We start from the raw sequence: 19,367 nt of genomic DNA, 5'->3' as shown, positions 1-19,367 counted from the left end.
GAAGTCTTCAGTATCCTTCACCTGCAGGCTTGCTGGCTCCCCTGGTACTTATACCAGCTGCCTTACCAGGTATAAGTGATGCAGTTTCAACAATCTGGACGTCCTATCCCATTGTCCTCAGATTAACTGGGACAACACCAGGAATGAATGATAGTATAGCTTGGGGACAGGAGAAGGAGGCTTCTGTCTTGCATGATGTCGCTGCTCAGACTAACAAGTTGTGAACACAGCTGTTGGGCAGCAGGTCCGAGGTGACTGAACGTTCCCTGAGCTAGAATGGGCCTTGACACACACTGAAGGCATTCCAGTGCAGTTGTGCATTTAGGGGTCCTAAGCAGTAGTATGTGTTGGGGTTTATAGTGCTTCTAGATTGTTCTGGCAATACCTTCCTTCATGAACACCCAGTGCACAGCAGAGACCCTCTTTTTTCCTTCTTCTATGTTCTCTTGACTTAGGCATGCCAGAAGTGCCCTCCCTGCTTTGCCAAAGACCCCTACACTGTGGTGAAGGGTAGCAGTGTGGAAGCTATCTGCTAGCTGGTGCAACATTAGTTATAGAGGGATAACTCTTCTTCTGGTGCTAAATTGCTGCAGGTGAACTTACACCCAGTTGTTAAGTGCCATTCAGCAGGGAGGACCTATAAAACCTCTTTTATCTGGCCTGTCTTTCTGCCCTTGAAAGCCTCTAGGGCTGCTGAGGCAAAGTGGGGTCCTGATCCCAGTACTCTGTGTTATCAAACACAAGGACTGATGGGACGTGTTCTGTACAGGATAAGCTCAAGGACTTGAGGGAACAAAAAAAAGGCAAGCTACCTTTTCTTTGAAAAACAAGCAGTAGTTTAAAAACAGTTTATTGAACTGCATCTGCTTGAAACTGTTGTTGAGATGCATTGTGAGTTTCTAGTAGCCTTCTGTAGTGAAATTCTTATTCTCGGTTAGCAGGTGAGGGACTTGGTTAACAGACTCAGGAAACTCAGTCAAGCCTCCACCAAATACAGTGGGGTGAACCGCTTCAGAGCTGTTTGGAAAAGGGGTGACACAGATCAGGAAGCTGAAGTCATAGGTGAGCATTTGGGATTAAATGACCACAGAATGTTAACGGTGGCTTGTCAACCAAAATGGGTGTTTCACAAGTATAGATTGAAAAGGTGGGGATGGGCAGATTGAGACACTGTTAATTTAAGAGAAAGTATCACAAACATCTTGTTGCCTGCCTGCCAGACAGAGCAGAAATTAACCTTTTACAGCATGCTGGATGCCTTGAAATGTAGTCTGCTGTGGACAAAGGGATCTGAGACTAGTGCCATTTAGTGCTTTTGTGAGACCACAGAAACGCATCAGCTGTTGAAAGGTCGTGCCTGAAGTGTCCCTACTGCTGTGCTTCATGCATGGGGGAGTAGAGTGTAAACCGAAAGAACAAGGCTAAAGCATTTTGTTCTGAATCCGTAATGTCATTAGTCAAGAAAAGAGAAAGTATTCCCAAAAGGCAATTAAAAGATCTAAGCAACAGACATTAAAACCACCTGGATTTAGCTATTAATTCACCTATTAGTATAGGTCCAATACTTGAAGAAGCCTCTAAGCTTATGCCATATAATGAGAGGTGTTGGTGTATAAGCACTTGGATTTATTTAAAGATCTAGTCTCTGCGTTACTAGGTCCCAGGTAAAGTACCATCGGTGTTGTACAGTAATTGCAAGTGTTACTCCTGCTGACCTGCAATCAAATGATTTGTTGCTGCTTTGTCCTAACACACATGAATGTGAAGAGCACGCCTGCCAGGCCTGTGAGGTCACAGCAACAGGCAGGGATAAAATGACCTGAGTTGTGCTATGGTGGATACTGGTTAGCCTGGATATTTTCAAACACTAATGCTAGCCTTTCATGGAAGGTCAAAAAATTCTAGAAGGGAGTTATGAAGGATAACGTGGAGGCTTGACTTCAGTTGCTCTTCTGAGTCGTAGTCAGGCTGTAATTAGGGATGGAGTTAGGTGTGGCCAGAACCTGCTATGAGGACAGCAATGTCCAGCAGACAGACCCTCTGGTTACGGTACAAACAACCTGAAATTCCACAGGACAAAGTCTGAACAGACTTGTTTGTCCTAGGAAAACATGACCACCTGATCATAATGGGCTGCTTGAAGGTTTCCAGAAATAGTGACATGCTGCAGCTTATGTGAACAAGTCCCCTAAAGGAATGTTTGCACATTAGAAATTCCTGCCAAGAGCTGAAGTAATGGACAGGAGACAGCACACTGAGAATGAAGAATCGCTTGGCTGGGCTGTACCTCATAAATTTTGGTGTGGCACTTAGTCCTGGCTACCCAGAACCAAATGGATTAGTAAAAGAGAGCCTGTGTAGTAAAGAACCAGCTGGAGGGGGGAAAAAAAACACCCAGACACATGTAATGATCTTATATTAAACTAATAGCTCTGCCCGGAGACTTAGTTTTCCATAGAAGCAAATGAGGTTTTGTTAACCACAAAGGCTCTAGTTGAAACTTGTCATCCGTGCTATGCCAAAAGTTTTGTGTATGAACAGAGAAATGAACACAGGAACTACTTGCTGTACCTGAATTCCAGAAGGCCAGCAAAGCCTATTCTTCCACCATGATTCCTGCAGAAACATACAGATGCATCTCTGTGCCTAATGGGCAACATAGTGAAAACCTTATCTAGTAATTTTTTTTTAATAAAGCCACTCCCTGTGGAAAGCTTGTACTTGTTGGCAGATAATTAATTTGATTCTGATATCTTCCTGGAAAAGAGTTTTTGAAATATCACGCAAAGTTTGGATTTCCTGTTGATCATGAATTTTCTAGGAAGGGGAAGTTAAAAGATTCTCTATGACGGATCACACCCATTTCCCCAAAGCAGCAGCTGAGCTTGCTCAACCCGTTAGTGATGTTTCTGTCCTGTAGGCAGAATCTGGGTTGCAGAGCCCACAGCACAGCTGTGCTCTGGGATGGCAGCTGAGAGTTGTGGTTAGCTTCTAACTCCTGCTGGAACTCCCACTGCCCTGCGTGGAGCCTGGGGCTGTTGGTGCTTCATTTACTTTCCATCCCACTTCCCCATACCCTGTGTCCTTGCTGCGGCTGTTTCGCTTGGCACAAAGTGCTGAAGCAGGTGCAAGAAGATGGCAATCCTGCAGAGACCCCCTCTGAGCTGTTACAAACTGTCCTGCACTCCCTTTGCTCCTGGCCCTGTTTGCAGATCCAGCCCAAGGCCACTGCTGGCCTGAGCTCAGCTCTGCTATTTCAGGCAGGTTGTCCCTGACTGCAGTGCAGGCTGTGCACAAACTGGGGCTGCCTCAGTCGCGTTTTACAGCTGCTAGCGTTATACTTAAGGGCAGCAGGCTGCAAAATGCCCTTCTGCTCCTGTTGAAAGCTGGTGCTGGAGTTAAAATGGCCTTGAACGCTCCACTCGGACTAGAAGGTGATTGTTTCTAAGGTAACTGCACAGAGGCTGGCTGCAGGCTGGTCATGAGGCTGAACCTGAGGCAAAGACAGTGCCACAAACTCCATCTCGACCCATGGAAATGTGGTTGGAAAATACCCTCTACAGGCTGGCGGGAAGGGTTGTGCAAAACAAGCAAGAATACCAAGGCTGCATGATATGAGGCAAAACATCTGCAGAGGGACCTTGCACAAAGAAAAGAAGAAAAAAAAAAAAAAGAAGAGAAGAAACTGAAAAAGAGTTGCAACCACATGTTGCGCTGCTGCCCAGGTCCAGGCGACAAGAAGCTGGAGAACTCCAGGCTGCAAGGGAGTGAGGCTGTCTACCAAGCGACCTAGGTTCTTAAAAGGTCAGAGGATGAATACGCGAAGATAAACAAATCCTTGCTGGGGGGTGGGCAATGGGGTAGGTTCTGTAACTGGAAGAAACTGGCTGGTTTTCTGTTGGAACACCTTGAGATTTTCCAAAATGAATTTCATACCAAATCCCCTCAGCTGCTTTCAGCTCATTTCACTGGCCATGTCCTCCTGTTTTGCACCATGCAGTAACCCTACTTGCAGAGTTGTCAGTCTCTCAACTTAAGGCAATCAGATCTGCAGCTTGAGAGTTCCTTTCTCCACAAGCAGTGCAGTGGGGTCTGCACTTCCTCCTCTACGGCGGGGCGGGGGGCATAGTCCCTCCTCTTCAGTCTTAGCGCTTTCACTGAGTCCAGCTGTTTACAGATCCTGTGGTCCCTTCCTCCCAGCGTTTCCTTTCTATCCTACCAGCTGGAGTCTTCTTCCAGACCCAGAACTCTCCCCCTTGACTTCACTACCTCTTTCCTTCCTGAGTCTATTGTTCCTGCTCTCAGCAGGAGTCTGACACCAAAACACAGGCTGCCCCCAGCTGTGACCAAACTAGCCCTTTCTCTCAGTTTCTCCTCAGGGCCTCCCTGCAGGTGCCACACAGTTCCTAAGGAATGTTGCATCCACAACCCTATGGATGTTTGTCTCACCAGTGGCCCTGCAGCCCCCCAACACATTGTGGCCACCTGCAGAGCTGGAAGCCCCCTACCTACTTGCTCTCTGCCCAAATCCCTCATAACCACCCGTCTGACAGCGGTGCTTGTGCTCTGTGGTAGCTGTATATTTTCAAAAGAGTGTCACAGTAAACCACCAGCTTTCTCACCTTGCCTTGCCTACCTGATCACTTTGTTAGCTCTGCCTGCCCTGTTCATTGTCATCTGCTTTAGGCATGCTCCCTACGCTTGTTGTAGGGCTGCAGGCAACTAGTCCCTGTGCTAGAGGGATTCAGTTTAGAAAACTCGGGGGAGTGGAGTGATCTGCAGGGAAGAGAGATTACATGTCTGCTGGAAAATGTGGAAGGATCATGTCTGATAGGAGGACAGCCCTGCTGGGCTCTGACCTTGAGCAAGCTAGTGCCTGTGCTATGGACTGCCCTTGAAGGAGGGTGAGATAGCTTGGGGCCTGCTCACTGCCCGCTCTCTCCACCTTGCTTCCCCCCCGATGGTGTGATGGGCATGACTTGAAGCTACACATCACTTGAGTGTCACCTGCCAAACAGGCTGCTCCCATCAGGGGCACCTGTGCCACCTCCAAACTGACCACTACAGCAAGATCTAAAACTCATCCTCAGATTCAGGACACCCCTGGGCACATCTGCCAGCTCACCCCAGCTCTGGCGTGTCCCCAAAGCCTCCCAAGGCCTGAACACGTGCAAGGCCAGTCAGAGGTGATGCTACCAGACATGGGAAAATAAACATTTGATTATAATATTGGAAATGGAGTTACAAAAGAAACACCTGAAGACGTACATGCATACACACACACACATGCTCACAGCATGCTCCTTCCCTGGCCCCGCACTCATTACCCTTTCCACCAAAGCCCAGCCGTTTTGCCTGGCAGCATCATCATCTGGCACAACTGAAAGGGACAGCCCTCTCCTCCCTTTCAAAACTTCCTAAGCCCTTCCCTTACTTGCTTTAGCAATCGCATGAGCAGGAGGCGGTCAGCCCAGCAATGCAATGACAATCACAGCTTGAGTAGGGCTAGGGACACGACTCGGCCCATGGCCACCACTTGCCAGAGTGGGCACAAGGGACAGCATGTGCAGCCGGACCGGCCTTCCAGCTGCACCACAACCCCAAACTGGATCAAGCCAGCCATGACCGTGCTCCTCAGTATCTCTCCAGTTACCCATCCCTTGTGTTCCTTAATTTATGTATTCTTTCTATCTTTGCTGGCTTTTCTCCAAACCACAACATTTGTAAGACTGCCGTAAAATTGTTAAGTTGTAAACCTGAACAAAATACTCACTCTACACATAGTGCATTAGCTCCTTATCTCAGATCTTGCTGGAAGCACTGCATAGAGTCTGTGACGTGACTGCCTGCCTCGGTGCTCAACTTTTTCCTAGGGAGGCAGCTACTAATTACACTCAGTGCAGCACACTGGCAGGCCGGTCACCCACGATGCTCAGCCGGCTGCTTCCCTTGAATCAATTGTAGTGAGCATATGGCCTTAATGGAACGCAGGGCAGCTTGCTGACCTGGCAGAAACCTGATCCAACCCGAGGAAAAGTTTTCTATATGATCCCTAAAACCACGGGAAATTGGGAGCACCTTCTTACAGGCTCCAGGAAGGGACATACCTGCTGTCCCTTGTTCTACTGAGGAGGAGAATGCTTTCTATCTGATTGTCCTTGCCTCCTCCTCTCCATCTGTGGCCACGATTGCTCTTTCTACTACTGAAAACAGCCAGGCTGCCAGAGCTCTCTCCCAGGATTACTGACTATCCCCAGGGGAAATCACGCAGATTAGTTAGTGTCTGTTAACTGCTTGGCAAGAAAGAAGAAAAAAAAAGTAACAAATTTCTGTTAGGAATAGCTCCTCTCCCCAGGGCATCATTGTAGATTCCCCGTACCCCACCACTCACACTGCAATGCATGGGGAACTGTATCTACCGATTATTTTGTGGGCAGTTTACTGAATTTGCCAGCTCACCTCCCAGATCTTCTCATTCAGCAAAAGGATGAGAGGCCAACGGGTCCAAGTAGGAGAGCAGGACTCAGCCACCTCATCTTTGTCCTGCACAGTTCTTTCACCCACGTTCTTTGCTGAGTAGTGAAAAGAGAGCAAGGACCTTTTTCCCTCCCCTCTGCCACTCTGCTTCTGGACAGACTCCCAGAGAAGTGCTTTCTCCTCCCTTTGGCTCAGACCTGCAAGTGCAGGGCAGGTTTTATCCCCATCATAACACTTCACTCCCAAGCCTCTCCCAGCTGTCTTTCACAGAAACCTTATGCCCTCAGACAACAGGTCTGTGCAGAACAGACTTTCTGTACCAGAAAGGTGTACCCATTGGTATGGCAGACTCCAACAACAAGCCCGGTCACCATCCTTTGCTTTCCTTTGCTCTTTTGGATGACGCTAGGGACTACCTTTTACTGACAGAGGTGGGTAACAGCAAGGCGATCTCCTATTAGGAGGCTATGTCGGGCTCAGGGTCTGGTGTCACAGCAGTCAGGAGGAAAGAGGCAGATGTCAGATGTGATGTATGTGGAGAGGGAAGCTGAGGGCCAAAGAGCAGGCTGCCAGCTTGGAGCTCAGAAATTCAGCACCAAGGCACATGAGATGCAAAAGAAACAGATGCAGGAAATGGCAAGAACAGTGCAGTGACAGCACGGGCTCGCAGGGAACAGTCAGCAGCAGGAGGTCTTTCCTGTACTGACAGAGGCAACAAAAAGAAGCTGACTATTTCTCGGACCAGCAGCATGCTCTTCCTGCTGCTTTTATGTAAAACTGATGGACAGAACAGCAGCCTTGCCAGGACTTGGAACAACCAGCATGGGCTGGAAGGCCTGCAAGGGACCCTGAGGTACCAAAGCTTGAGCAACCCTGCGGTAGCAAGCCTTCCCAAGCTGGAGCAAGGCACAGCACAGTGAACAAAACCCGTGCACCTTCCACAGAGGAAAGGAGCCTGCACTGTATCTCCCCATGTCTACTAGCACAGACAGGCAGGGAAAAAAGTGTGACAGTGACCTCCCAGCCTCCGAGGCTGCCTTCGCTCCTCCCAGGCACATGCTGTTTCCCTCTCACAAGCCCCAGCTGGGGTAACACCCAGCATGAACAGACCGTGTTCCTCCTAACCCCTGCGTGACATCTCCATTAGACAAACACAGACCTAGTGAGAACAAAGCCAGCAGAGCAAGCAACTTGGCTTGAGACTGCTTGAGCCAACACAAACACCACCACTCCCGATGCACGCTCATTACCTGAACTTGCTCTTCTACATGACCAGATGCAGCTTAGACTGCCTTTAACCTGACAGCATACACTCCCTCTCCTGTCCTTCTGTCTAGCTTCACCTGTCAGGGCCCTGAGTGCATGAAACGGGCCTTAATTTCCCTGAGCAGCCCCATGTGGGGCCTCTACCCACACCCCCTGCCCATGGCTGTGGGGGTGACTGTGCTTTCATTTAAGCTCAGCCCAGAGGTACCAGTCCTTGCCTGAGCTGAGTTGGAGGAGTAGTGGTCTCTGGCTGTGCCTTGCTGATCCTGACCTGTAGGCTGCCTTACCAGCCCGATCTCAGACTAGATTTGCCACTGCAGACATGCCTGGCAATCACCGGGCCTGATCCTGACCTGTGGATTGACTTCCCAGCTTGACAGCAGACTACCTCATCGCTATGAGCTTGGCCAGCTATCTCATTTCTTGTTCAAACTCGGCCACTACCCTGGGCCTGGCCAGCTCCCCTTGCTCAGGTACTGTGGGCATGGATGGGCCGTGGCTGAGGAGGGCCAGCCCAGGCCTGGTGGCATTGGGAATACCCCCCTTGAGCTTTCCTTCTCCTAGGGTGCAGCCAGCCCTTGCTGCACCCTGACATCAGTATGACTGCCAGGACAGCTGCACCATGAATGGCATCAAGGGAACTCAGCTGGCTTAAAAATAGCGGTGAGGAAAACGCTATCGGTTACTTTTACCTGAACTGATTCCCCAGTATTGTTTGTGTAAGCCCAGAAATGGACATATAGGCATGATTAAGGTAGCAGCATAAGAGCAACAGACACCAGGGGCTAGTTAAGACACAACTGCTGCTAAGAAAGAGCCCTGGCAGGCTAAATCAGGCTTCGCTACCCAGTTCAGAAACTCCTCTCCGAGCAGCTCAAATCAGATGTGTCTGCCAGAAGCCTCTCATCTTACTGCAAGGCAAATGCGCCTCCTGTATCAGGTCTCGCTCTGATAACGTTGTTAAAGCTTTGCTGATTCTCAGAATGCAAGACTCCACATCCCTGCTAAACATTCTGCAAGGTCGTTTTGCCCAACAGCTCAGTTGTTCCTGATTGCATCCGTATGTCCCAAGACTTTACGGATCTTGCCTAGATCATGGGTCTTAGGTTCCCATTGCAATGAATTTCTGTGGAAATGGGTGAACGGAAAGCCTTTAAATTTGAACTGAAATTAGACTTGTCCAGATACTAGTACATTTAACTACCTCTCTTAGTGACGAGCTGGTGCAACACAGCAACCTGCTTCTGGAGGTGAGGAAATCTCCATCCATTCCATCTCAGCCATACCGATTAGCTTTTCTTGTCGTTGCCCTTCTGAAACTCTCATTGCTCTGCACCCTCTTTTTTTTTTTTTCTAAAGCACAAAATGGGTTACATGCCGTTGACTTTTAGTTCAAAGCATCACATTTTTTCCTTTTTTTTTTAATGTTATAACTGAATGACTTTCCAGTCCGTTCCCTCCTGCTTCCAGGCAGGTAACAGAACACTTTGGGGCCCTGACACCATCTTGGTCTGATGCAACAACTTCCCTACCTTGGTGACTGCCTCACGATGCCTTGATTACCGCAGAGGATCGGGCAGCGCTGCCTGAGAGGCCTCCAGCGGACTGAGTCACTCCCGAGCCTGGGCGCCGCATGTGGCAGGCCGGGTGCCCTGAGGCGCAGGTGCCGCCTCCCGCACGCCTGGGCCCTGAGGGGGCCGGGGGTCGGCGGGCAGCGCCCCCCGGGACGGGGAGCCCCAGCGGCGGCCGGGGTGATGGCGGGGTGCTGAGGAGGGGCCCTGACCCCAAGCGCCCGCCTCTGGGCGCCGGGCCCGGGGAAGAAGGGGGGGCTCCCGGCCCCCCCTTGCCGGCGAGCGGCCCCGCTGTCATGGCGACGCGGCAGGCGGGGCGCGGGCGCGGCGGGGCCCGTCCCACCGCCCAGTGTGGGCCCCGGCGGCACCCGTAGTGCGGGCCCAGCCCCGCGCCGCCCGGGCCCGGCCGGCACCCGTCGCCGCAGTGGCGTCTGGGAAGGAGAGATCATGGCGGCGGAGCCGAGCAAGACGGAGATCCAGACTCTCTTCAAGCGGCTCCGGGCAGCGCCGGCGAACAAGGTAGCGATGAGGCGCTGAGCAGCCGCCCGCTCTTCCGAGCCGGGCCGCTTCCCGGTGGGCTAGGGCCGGGCCTGGGCCCCGGCCCCGGGGAGCTGCGGGCCGCGCTGCGGCGGCGGGGCGGCCGGGGGAGGGGGGGCGGCCCGGGGAGAGGCGGCGGGGCGGCCGAGGAAGGGGGGCGGCCCGAGGAGAGGCGGCAGGGGGCGGGGGGCGGCCCGGGGAGAGGCGGCGAGGAGCGGCGGGGCGGCAGAGCCGTTGCCTCAGCCCGGCCGTGCCTCTGCCTTCGCTTTAGTCGTGCTTCGACTGCGGCGCCAAGAACCCGAGCTGGGCCAGCATCACCTACGGCGTGTTCCTCTGCATCGACTGCTCCGGCGCGCACCGCTCGCTGGGCGTGCACCTCAGCTTCATCAGGTGCGGGGCGGGGGGCGCGGCGCAGCCACGGCCCCGCTTTGCGTGGGTCCGCCGGGGGGTTGGATCGCTGCCCGCCACGGGGGGCTGGTGCCGGCCTTGTGGGGGGCTGGCTGGGCCCCGGGGTCAGCGGCGAGAGGGAAGCCTCTCCTGTAACGCCGAGCAGGGCACAGAGAGCCACGCTATTTACTCTTTTCTGTATCAGTGGGGAAGGTGGTGCTGGGTTTTCAGTACTGGCAAAAGTTAGCATTTTAAGTAACAGAACTGGGAACTCTGCTTATTCAGAGCAAAGCTGAGTAACTGGTGTGAGACGCGCTCTGTCACCTCGTTTTCCTTGGCTGTTTTCTCAGCTGCTTTGTCATGTGTTCTGGCCTAATCTGTGGGACGGGCTGCAGACGAGTCTCATGTTGTGGTGAGAGAACATGTAAAACGAAAGTTGCTGGCGGTGCTTTCCCAGCTCAGGCTCTGCCCTTTTAATATAACTGAGAAGTCCTGTAAATCTGGACACTGTTCTTTGGTGTGAAGCTGAAATTGTGTTTTTTCCCTCACTTTAAAAGTTCTTATGGGAAGCAAAGAAGTTACAAGCTGCTCTTTCCCCCTTTACCTCCTGTACTGTGGGATAGTAATGGCATATCTGACCATTCTAGCTCAGAGCTTGCTTTTGCACTTGGTATGCCTGTACGTTATTCATAGAAGTAATTGGTTCTCATGCAGGTCCACAGAGTTGGATTCGAACTGGAACTGGTTCCAGCTGAGGTGTATGCAAGTGGGCAGCAATGCCAATGCGGTGAGGAGCCTCTGTAGGCATTTTGCTTTCTTTGCCTCTTGCTAATCCACCCATTCTGTTTATTGTGGTTTTCCGGGTACCAGCCTTACCTGCAGTGTGTAATGAGGGGTGTTCGTGTGCTTCGAAGTCAGACTGTGACCTTTGAAAGCACTGTTTTCTGAAGTGTGGATCTGTCATTTTGTCATATCTCATTTGAGTGAGAGGCATTAAACAAAAGGAGTAACACTGATCAGTTTGAAAGCTTATGCTTAGCGTTGTGAGTTGGAAGCATCCTCTCCTGTGGAGAACAGGCCTCTGGGGCCTGGAGCTCCTTGGAAGAAAGCCAACCAATGGGTGGTTCATGCTGTATGCTCAGTATGGTCATCCTTGGTCTTTGGCAAGCTCCCTTTTTTCTGTTGCGTTTATGTCTAATGCTTGCTGGAGTATGATCTAGCAGTCAGGAGACAGGATATTCCTCTCTTTTCAGACTGCTTTCTTCCGCCAGCACGGCTGTACTACTACAGATGCCAACGCTAAATATAATAGTCGAGCTGCCCAGATGTACAGGGAGAAGATCCGGCAGCTGGCAAGTGCTGCCATGGCCAAGTATGGCACTGATGTAAGTCTGTCAGCTCTGTACTGTGTAGTGTCTTGGATGTGTAGTGCCGGATGCCGAGTCTTGTAGGATACCTTCTGCTTCTTTTTTCACCCCTGTCTCTCTTCTCTCTTCAGCTGCTTATAGATGGACTGAGTGGAGCCCCTGGGCACTCCCCTGACAAGAGTGATGCTGATTTCTTCATGGAGCACACACAGGTGAGAAGAACCATCTATACCAGTCAGCCTTAACAGCTCTCAAATAGCCAGCTGTTCAGCCAGAGCAGTCCCACTTAGTTTGGAAGGACTCCAAATTGTATACTCTTTCAGTAGTAACGTGGAAGAACTAAGATGAGTCATCAGCATGGGACATAATCACAGATCTAAACAAACCTTCCTGGGGTCTGTAATATCCACGTCCTTTGTTTTCAAGACCAACTTTATCTTCAAGGAATACTCAGAGCTCTCAGCTACTCCCTGGAAAACGCTTTGTGTGCTGCAGTAATGCATAGTCTCTCCGCGCATTTAAAGCAAGAACTGGCTGTCACTTTGAACTTCTGGTTTAGTCAGCTTTTCAGTGCATGGATGCTGGTAAAGTGGATTTGGGCAACTGTACAACACTAGGCGGACTTTCCTATGTGAGTAGAGTAATGTGAGAATTGGCTGTATGGCAATAAAGGCAGTGGAAGCTGAGATTATTTTTTTCCAGGGAAGCTCATTCACACTTTCTCCTAGATTTTAGCACATCTCTTTAAGATGGGAAGTCCTCCCAGTAGCCAGCTCTGATAACTACTGTTCGAGTTACGCTGTTGTTTATCCTGGCCTTCCGTTCAGCTTAGCTTCTGGGGTTTTTTTTCTTTAATTTTTGTCCCTGCTAAGGGAATGTGGACTTGTCCACATGTTGCCTTACCTTCAGTGAAGGCATAGTCTGGAGTTTGGAACGTGTTTCCTTTGGCCTTAAAACTGAATACGGGTCACTAAACCTGAAGTAAGTTCAGGATTGTTCATTTCATTCATCTTCTGCAAGTCACTGGAATGAGCATCTCCTTGCAGTCTTCCAGCACCTGGGATGTATCGGATGCCAGCCAGAATCCTGCACAGTCTTCCCCGGAGATGGAAAAAGCAGCAAAGTCATCAGAAGGCAGTGAAGTGTCAAGTGAGTTCTCTGCTGAATACTTTTTCCAAAAACCTAACTTCGTTTCCAGGAGAATATGCTCCTGTATCATAGCTGGAAGGGCTGAGATTTTTCTTTGGTTCAGGCTTGAAGGATTGAAAGCTCTGCGCACTCTTATGATGTTTAGTTAAATTAGTGAAGACTTCTACAAATGCAGCTCTGTTTGGGATCAGGTCTCTGCTTTTCCTGAAATGCACACAAAACTATTTTGGTGATTAGCTGCTCCATTTCCCTGCTTCCAGACATAATTATTTGTCTGAACGCTCTTCTCTGTCCCTTGAATTTAGTGGGTCTGGAAATGATGTGTGAATATAGAGCAAAGAACTGTTTCTGGGGTGAATGACAAGGAAACCAAGAATCTGGGGTCATAGATGTAATTTGAAACAGCTTAGTGTATTCCCCTGCATGCTTGCTTTTAATGTGTTAAGAACACTGCAGAGGGAATAACTTGCTCTGTGGAGACATAAAGTTGTTGTACTTGGGGAATTGCATGTTTCAAACTGTAACTTGGCTTGTTTGGGGTGTGTGGGTGTGCAGAGGAGCTAGAAGAGAAATAGCGGAACTGAGCACACTGAAAAGAAAGGGGCTAAGAATCAGTCTGAATGTTCTCTTCTGGTTTTGTGCCCACAGATTCCAGCCAAGGCCCATCTATTGACTTGTTGAGCACATCTCCTAAAGCTCCTCTAGGTAAGACTCTTCCCCATCCCTCAGATCATCCCCTGAATCCCAAACCCAAGCCACAGTTTACTGGAGATTTGATCGAGTTCGAAGCTGTTGCCTTCCCAAAAGCTTGTTTTCATTTTTTGAACTTTGGACAAAATTTGGCATTTGCACACCTAGAACTTGGCTGATCAAGGCCACATGGCTGTGGTGTTTGGGTTTTGGAGGTTTGTTTTTTGGTGTGTTGTCATCTCCCCCTCTGAGCACCTTTGGAGGCAAATTAATTAGCTTCCAGAATAATAGGGATTTATATCTGATTCTCCCCTGCCATTACTGTCCTGGTTGCACACAGAGCATCTAGCTGGAGCTTCTTTCCTCATTGAGTGTGCTCCTAGCCCCCAGTGGGTTTGTCCTGGGTGGAAAGCCTGTGTCCTCAAGCATCTGTTCATTCCCCGTGTTTTGTGTCTCTTCCTCAGACACGGCCATGTATCTATCTACACAAGGGCCCGCTCCTGCCAGAGGTAACTGGCTAACAGCTGGCCTGCGCTGGCTGCGTGTGACAGCTCTGCCTGCCCCCTCTGTGATTCCGCCTTTAACTCTTAACTTTAGCTTCCTGTGCTTGGAGGGAGAGAATGAGCCAAAGCTTACATGATCGTATTGGGATCTAAACCAGCTGTTCCAGATCTGGAAGGGGGTCTTACTGACATTTCTGTTAAATGTTTCCTGGCAGTAATAAAAAAAGCCCCAAACAACCCCAAATCAAATGTTAGGAACAGTGAGCTGAAAACGGTCTCGGATAGTGTGAATGTTTTGATACCTCCTATTTCAAAAATTCATGGCGAGACTAGAAAAGATACAGAAACGGCTGTCAAGAATGATCTAAAGTATGGGTTGACAGATGTCATGTGTGTAAGGAGACACTTCTGTGGAAGAAAAGCCCAACAAGGGTGATAAAAGATTTTGGAACTACATGTTGGAAGCTGGGAAAATGTCCTGGGCAGTCCCTCTCTGTTTGCTTTGTTCTTACACTTTTCTCCAGGCATCAGCTGCTTGGCTGGACCTTGGCTGGTTTTACAAGTGTGGCATGCTTCATGCCGTCAGCGACAGGTTCCCGGCGCAAGGTGCTGGGGAACCTGTTGCTTTTACAGCTTGCTGCACTTCAGGTCCATTTTGTCGTTGGCCTGTTCATGTAAACATGACTGAAGGGGTTTTGCTGCTTTGTCTCTGAGGCATTGGTTGAGGCACTGACAATTGTATGGCTCTGAAGCTGCATTTTCTTGGATTTATGTTGGAATAAATCTAGTCTTTCTCTAGCTACCCTGTTCCCTACTGGGTAGGGTCACCAACTGCATGACACTTGGAGGAGCTATTCTAAGGTCTTAATTCACTTACAAGTTTCTCCAGCAATGGGTATGCTTCTCTAGGCCACCAGCCTGCAATTGTGGAGCTTCTAAGTGCATCTTTCTTGGCTGGGTGAAGTCACCTTACCCAGGCTTCTGATGTGAAGCTGCATGGTGTGTCCTGGACTCTATAAGCAGCTGGACTGTGGTGTATGTTTGTGTGGGTCACTGACTAATTTTGGCTTCATAAATTAATTTGCTTCTGCTTATTTGCTGCCTCCCTCCTCTTGCAGAACTTAAATCCTCCCTCATTGGAAAGAAGAAGCCAGGAGCTGCCAAGAAAGGGGTACGTTTGAGCTCTTGTTTTATGGAGAGGAGGTAGAGCATGTCTCATATTACTGCTGTCCTTTCCTTGGCCCTTGCTTTCTGCCCTTAAAGCTGCGTACTGAGAGATCCATTTGGGGAAGGGAGAGCTTTGATTATATCACTGCTTATTTTGAAAGACCGCTTATATGTTAATGGACAAAAACAACTGGGTTTTGGATCATTACTTGTTACGATATGAAGCATATGTGGCTGATCTCTTGGCACTGAGCACTGGTGGGTTAACTCTTGGGTGTTCTTCCACACTCTGCTGCAAGCTGTATGGGGTCTGTAGGTTGTAACTACACAGGGAGACCAAAAGCCTGGTTGGTGCAGCAAGGAGTAGGGTTCTGGTTTTCGTCTCCGATGAACAATTTAAGCTGAAGAAATCGCCATTTTTTGTTTTTTCAAGTTGGGTGCAAAAAAAGGTCTTGGAGCCCAGAAAGTGAGCAGCCAGAGCTTCAGTGAGATTGAGCGGCAAGCCCAGGTGGCAGAGCAGCTGAGGGAGCAGCAGGCAGTGGAGTCCAGGAAACAAGCTGAGGAGTCCATGTAAGTGCCTTGTTTGGGCCGAATGCCTTGCGTACTAAGGCAGAAATAATACTAGGTTAATGCTGTTAATGCTTACAGTAAAGAAATCACAGTTAGCCAAAAAAGAGTTGAACCCCGGTGAAGGTGAGATGGGAAGAAAAGCAGAAGCTTCTACGCAAGGATTTTTGGCAGAGCTGTTGTGGAAATGGGTATTTTGATGCGTTGTCAGGGTTGCTCTCCCCCTTGCCACTCCACAGCACGGACTGGAGCGGAGGGTAATGAGCTGGTACCCACCGTAGCTCTTTCCTTTAGAGTCACCTCAATGCGACTGGCTTATCAGGAACTGCAGCTTGATCGGAAGAAGGAAGAAAAGAAACTTCAGAACCTTGAAGGGAAGAAGCGTGAACAAGCAGAGAGGCTGGGCATGGGCTTGGTGTCCAGAAGGTACTTGGCTGTGGATGGCGTAGGACAGGTGCCTTGGAAGCACTGTGCTCTGGAAAAGTTTCCTGAAGGCAGTAGCTTGCTGCTCTTGTAAGAGATAAGGAGCTGCTTTAAAGTGCTCATATGCTGGACTATGTCTAAGAGTGCTTCAGCCCCCAGAAGGAATGGGGCATTCTGATGAGAGATTCTAGTTCTCATTTGAACTTTTCCAGAGACGCATGTGGCCTGTCAGCGCGTAGCCCTAGAGCCGTGCTGCTTGGCAGCTGTCCCCCCTGCAGAATACTTCCCTTAAGGTAGAGCAGGACTGCTGAGGGAGTCGGGATAAGCTAGAAAAGCGGTGAAGGGGGCCGGCATCCCACAACTCTCCCTTGAGACTTGTGGCACCTCCCCTGCCTGTGAAGGCCAGGTTCAGTTTTGAGGCAGACTGGCTGTAGGGGCTGGGTGCTGTCGGAGCCATCGGCCCTGACTGCCTCTTTGTTGTGCTAGTTCTGTTTCACACTCAGTGATGTCCGAGATGCAAGTAATTGAGCAGGAGACACCACTGGCTGCAAAAGCTTCCCGCTCCCAACTGGACTTGTTTGAAGATGCTGGAAGCTTCACATCTGGACCCCCCAAGTAAGACGTAGCTTCAGTGTAAATTTGGCTTATTCCTGAATTTAATGTCGGGCCTAAATCACCTATTTTTGGTACCTAGGTATAAATATAATCCCTTCTCATTTGAAGATGCATTTGGCTCACGATGGGAAACGGACTCTTCCTGGGGTATGGACAAAGAGGAGGAACCCGAGGTGACCATTTCCAGTATTCGGCCAGTTTCGGAGAGGTAAAATGCCTGCCACTGCTACTGTACCTTCCGTGTGCGTAGGACAAACAAGTAGGTCTAGGAGCTGTGGGTAGAGATGCTGCTGTGTTATGACAGGAACCTTGTACTGCAGGAGGTAACTTGTGTGGACAAGCCCAAGAAAAAGGGTGTTGGGTGAAAGAGGCCTGGACACTTCTTTGCCTGTCGTGTCCCTAAGTTTGATACAGCCTTTATGGTCATTTAGTGCTGGCCGTCCCGAGGTGGGGAGAGGAGGACGCTGATGGTAGCTAGCACTTGAGGATTTGTTGCTTTCCTTTGATCAGATGGGGTCCGAGAGAGGAGTCTGTTTCTTTACTGTGTCGGTGAGCTTAAGCTGAGACGTCTCTTCTTGTTTCCTCAGACCCACCAGCAGGCGGGAGACAGAGGGCAGGACATCTGTTGTGGAATCCAATGAAGCTCGGCAGAAGTTTGCAGGAGCTAAAGCCATCTCTTCAGATATGTTCTTTGGGCGGGAGGCAGATGCTGAGGTAGATGCATTCTGCGGTGCTTAGGCTGGTACAGCTCTGGCTTCATCTCCTTCTGTTTGCTCAGGTCCTGCTTTGTTCCTTTCCTTTATAACCTTTCTGTTTTGTTTTTCTGGTGCAGTATGAAGCCAGATCCCGACTGCAGCAGCTCTCAGGCAGCAGTGCCATCAGCTCTGCAGACCTGTTTGGAGAAGCTGAGAATGTGCACTCAGGTTTGTTAGCACTCGGTGGGGTTGAGGAAGGGGGCAGCTTTGGAGGACCTAGAGTGGAGGGTGCTCTCTGGACCAGGGGACTCCGGGGTAACTCCTGCTGGTTCTCCTAGGTGGTGTGTCGATTGGAAATGTCCTGCCTGCAGCTGACATTGCACAGTTCAAGGAAGGAGTGAAATCAGTTGCTGGCAAGATGGCTGTCCTAGCCAATGGGGTGATGAACTCCCTCCAGGTGAGATTACGCTGTGGCATCTTCAGAAAGGCTATTGTCATGCTTGGGGGGGCTTTCATCATACCCTGGCTTCCACTGGAATTACCATTGTCTTCTCAAATTGCGTTGAAAGTCCCAGGTAGAGACCTGTCTTTTGTAGCTGATGGATATACTACAACAGCTGAGCAATTCTGGGTGGCCAGTGAATACTTGGCCAGCCTTGCTCTCCTGCTGGACAGGACACCTTGTTATGTCAGATATGTCTCTTCCCACAAATCCCAGGCAGAACCTAAAAAGTTAAAGGCCATTTTACTTCCTGCCTTTGCATGGTGTCCTGTCTAAGTAATCTTGCACTGCATTCCAATCCCAAACACCCCGAGACCTTTTTATCTGTCTCTGGAGTTTGCGGGAAGTGTTGTAGCATGGTGTCTTGGTGTGTTTCCTCCCCAGGATCGTTATGGCTCATATTGATGACCCAGGGACTGCAACTCAAAGGGAAGCCAGCACGAGGCACTGATGCCACCTTTGCCTGGAGTAAACTCTGCAGGATTGTCTTAGTTTGTCTGGGGTGGGTGGGGAGGGGAGAAGGTAAGCAGAGGTGGTCAGGACATCGCTGTGCCCAGGATGCTTTCTGAATATCTCTGGATTCCACTCTATTAAAATTCAATGTGCCCTCATACCCACTGCTATGTACTAGCCAGTGGAGATAGGCCTTCTTCCAGGGTTAACCTCGCTGCTGTAAAAGGTATGACAGGAGCTCATGAGCTGCCCTCATCAGTGCTCCTGTCCTCTTTGGCCCACACCTTAGCCCACCAAGTGACAGAGGGAAGGGAAATGCTGTTTTTTCTGAACATCGTGTTACCTGGTTCCCACAGGCATGACTGATTTTTTTTGTTGTTGGTTTTTTTTGGTTTGTTTTTTTGTTCTGCTCAGTGCTCCCAATCCATGGTGCTGTGGAGGCCTCTGTATTTGCAGGGTCGGACTTTTGCCATGGGATAATCATTTTTACTGTGTTGTAAACCAGCATATATTGATGCTGGAGAACAAAATCAAAGCAAAGATTATTTTTTTTAGCTTCTAATTACATCATCAGCAAAAAAGGCCCAGGTAAAGAAGTACTGGAATGGTATTTACAGGATCCCTGGTTATTTTGTTACCCAGCTTTGGACTGAGGTTTAAGTCCTTCGCTGTGAAGTGAACTGAGTTGCAGCAGTGAGTGAGGGCTGTCATTCTAGTCCTGTTCAACTTGGCTCTCTGCTCCTGGCTGTGAATTTAACAAGGGCATGTTTTTCTCTTCTTGGGACTGTGGTGTTGAGGATGGGGTAATAAGTGTGTAACCAGCCTTCTCCCACCTTATTAGGAAAAAGAGCTGGGGCCGTTTGGGCCTCTCCTGCCCTGTTGAGGCTGAGGGGCTGGGAGGGAAGGATTACTCTGCTGCTGTACGCAGATGTTTGGCTGCTGTGGTGGGGCAGGAGGGGGGTCACCGCATCTTTACCCCCAGTACCTCTGAGGGGAGC

The 19,367-nt window shown here is 49.9% G+C and overlaps 2 protein-coding genes across 3 annotated transcripts in view; one reads left to right on the top strand and one right to left on the bottom strand.

Annotated features, from left to right (window-relative positions):
* Positions 1–9,527, bottom strand: part of DDB2 (damage specific DNA binding protein 2) — a 48,969-nt gene extending 39,442 nt beyond the window's left edge. Inside the window, exon 1 of the mRNA XM_080395756.1 lies at positions 9,276–9,527. The gene's annotated coding sequence lies outside the window, so the exon portion shown is untranslated. The remainder of the gene's footprint in view (positions 1–9,275) is intronic.
* A 148-nt stretch (positions 9,528–9,675) lies between these two features.
* Positions 9,676–19,147, top strand: ARFGAP2 (ARF GTPase activating protein 2). 2 transcript variants are annotated; one of them, XM_080395752.1, is made up of 17 exons: positions 9,676–9,833; positions 10,123–10,241; positions 10,953–11,025; positions 11,492–11,623; positions 11,737–11,817; positions 12,652–12,754; positions 13,403–13,459; positions 13,909–13,953; positions 15,066–15,118; positions 15,548–15,684; positions 15,976–16,107; positions 16,591–16,719; positions 16,799–16,927; positions 17,307–17,433; positions 17,552–17,642; positions 17,753–17,871; positions 18,301–19,147. In XM_080395752.1, exons 1-17 carry the CDS (start codon positions 9,762–9,764, stop codon positions 18,319–18,321), a joined length of 1,620 nt encoding a protein of 539 aa, XP_080251878.1. In that variant the 5' UTR covers positions 9,676–9,761; the 3' UTR covers positions 18,322–19,147. The 2 variants fall into 2 exon arrangements, with proteins under 2 accessions (XP_080251878.1, XP_080251879.1); XM_080395753.1 differs by lacking the exon at positions 13,909–13,953.
* Positions 19,148–19,367: the final 220 nt, after the last annotated feature.

Source organism: Falco punctatus (assembly GCF_963210335.1).
Source record: "Falco punctatus genome assembly, chromosome: 7".
Taxonomy (NCBI): domain Eukaryota; kingdom Metazoa; phylum Chordata; class Aves; order Falconiformes; family Falconidae; genus Falco; species Falco punctatus.
The sequence above is the reverse complement of the archived record's forward strand: the minus strand, read 5'-3'. Positions and strand labels throughout refer to the sequence as shown.

Coding starts and splice junctions, on each gene's coding strand:
- ARFGAP2 (XM_080395752.1), top strand. CDS start 9,762: ATGGCGGCGGAGCCGAGCAAGACGGAGATCCAGACTCTCTTCAAGCGG. Junction 13,460..13,908: donor ATCTCCTAAAGCTCCTCTAG/GTAAGACTCTTC, acceptor TCTCTTCCTCAG/ACACGGCCATGTATCTATCT. Junction 16,720..16,798: donor TTCACATCTGGACCCCCCAA/GTAAGACGTAGC, acceptor TTTGGTACCTAG/GTATAAATATAATCCCTTCT.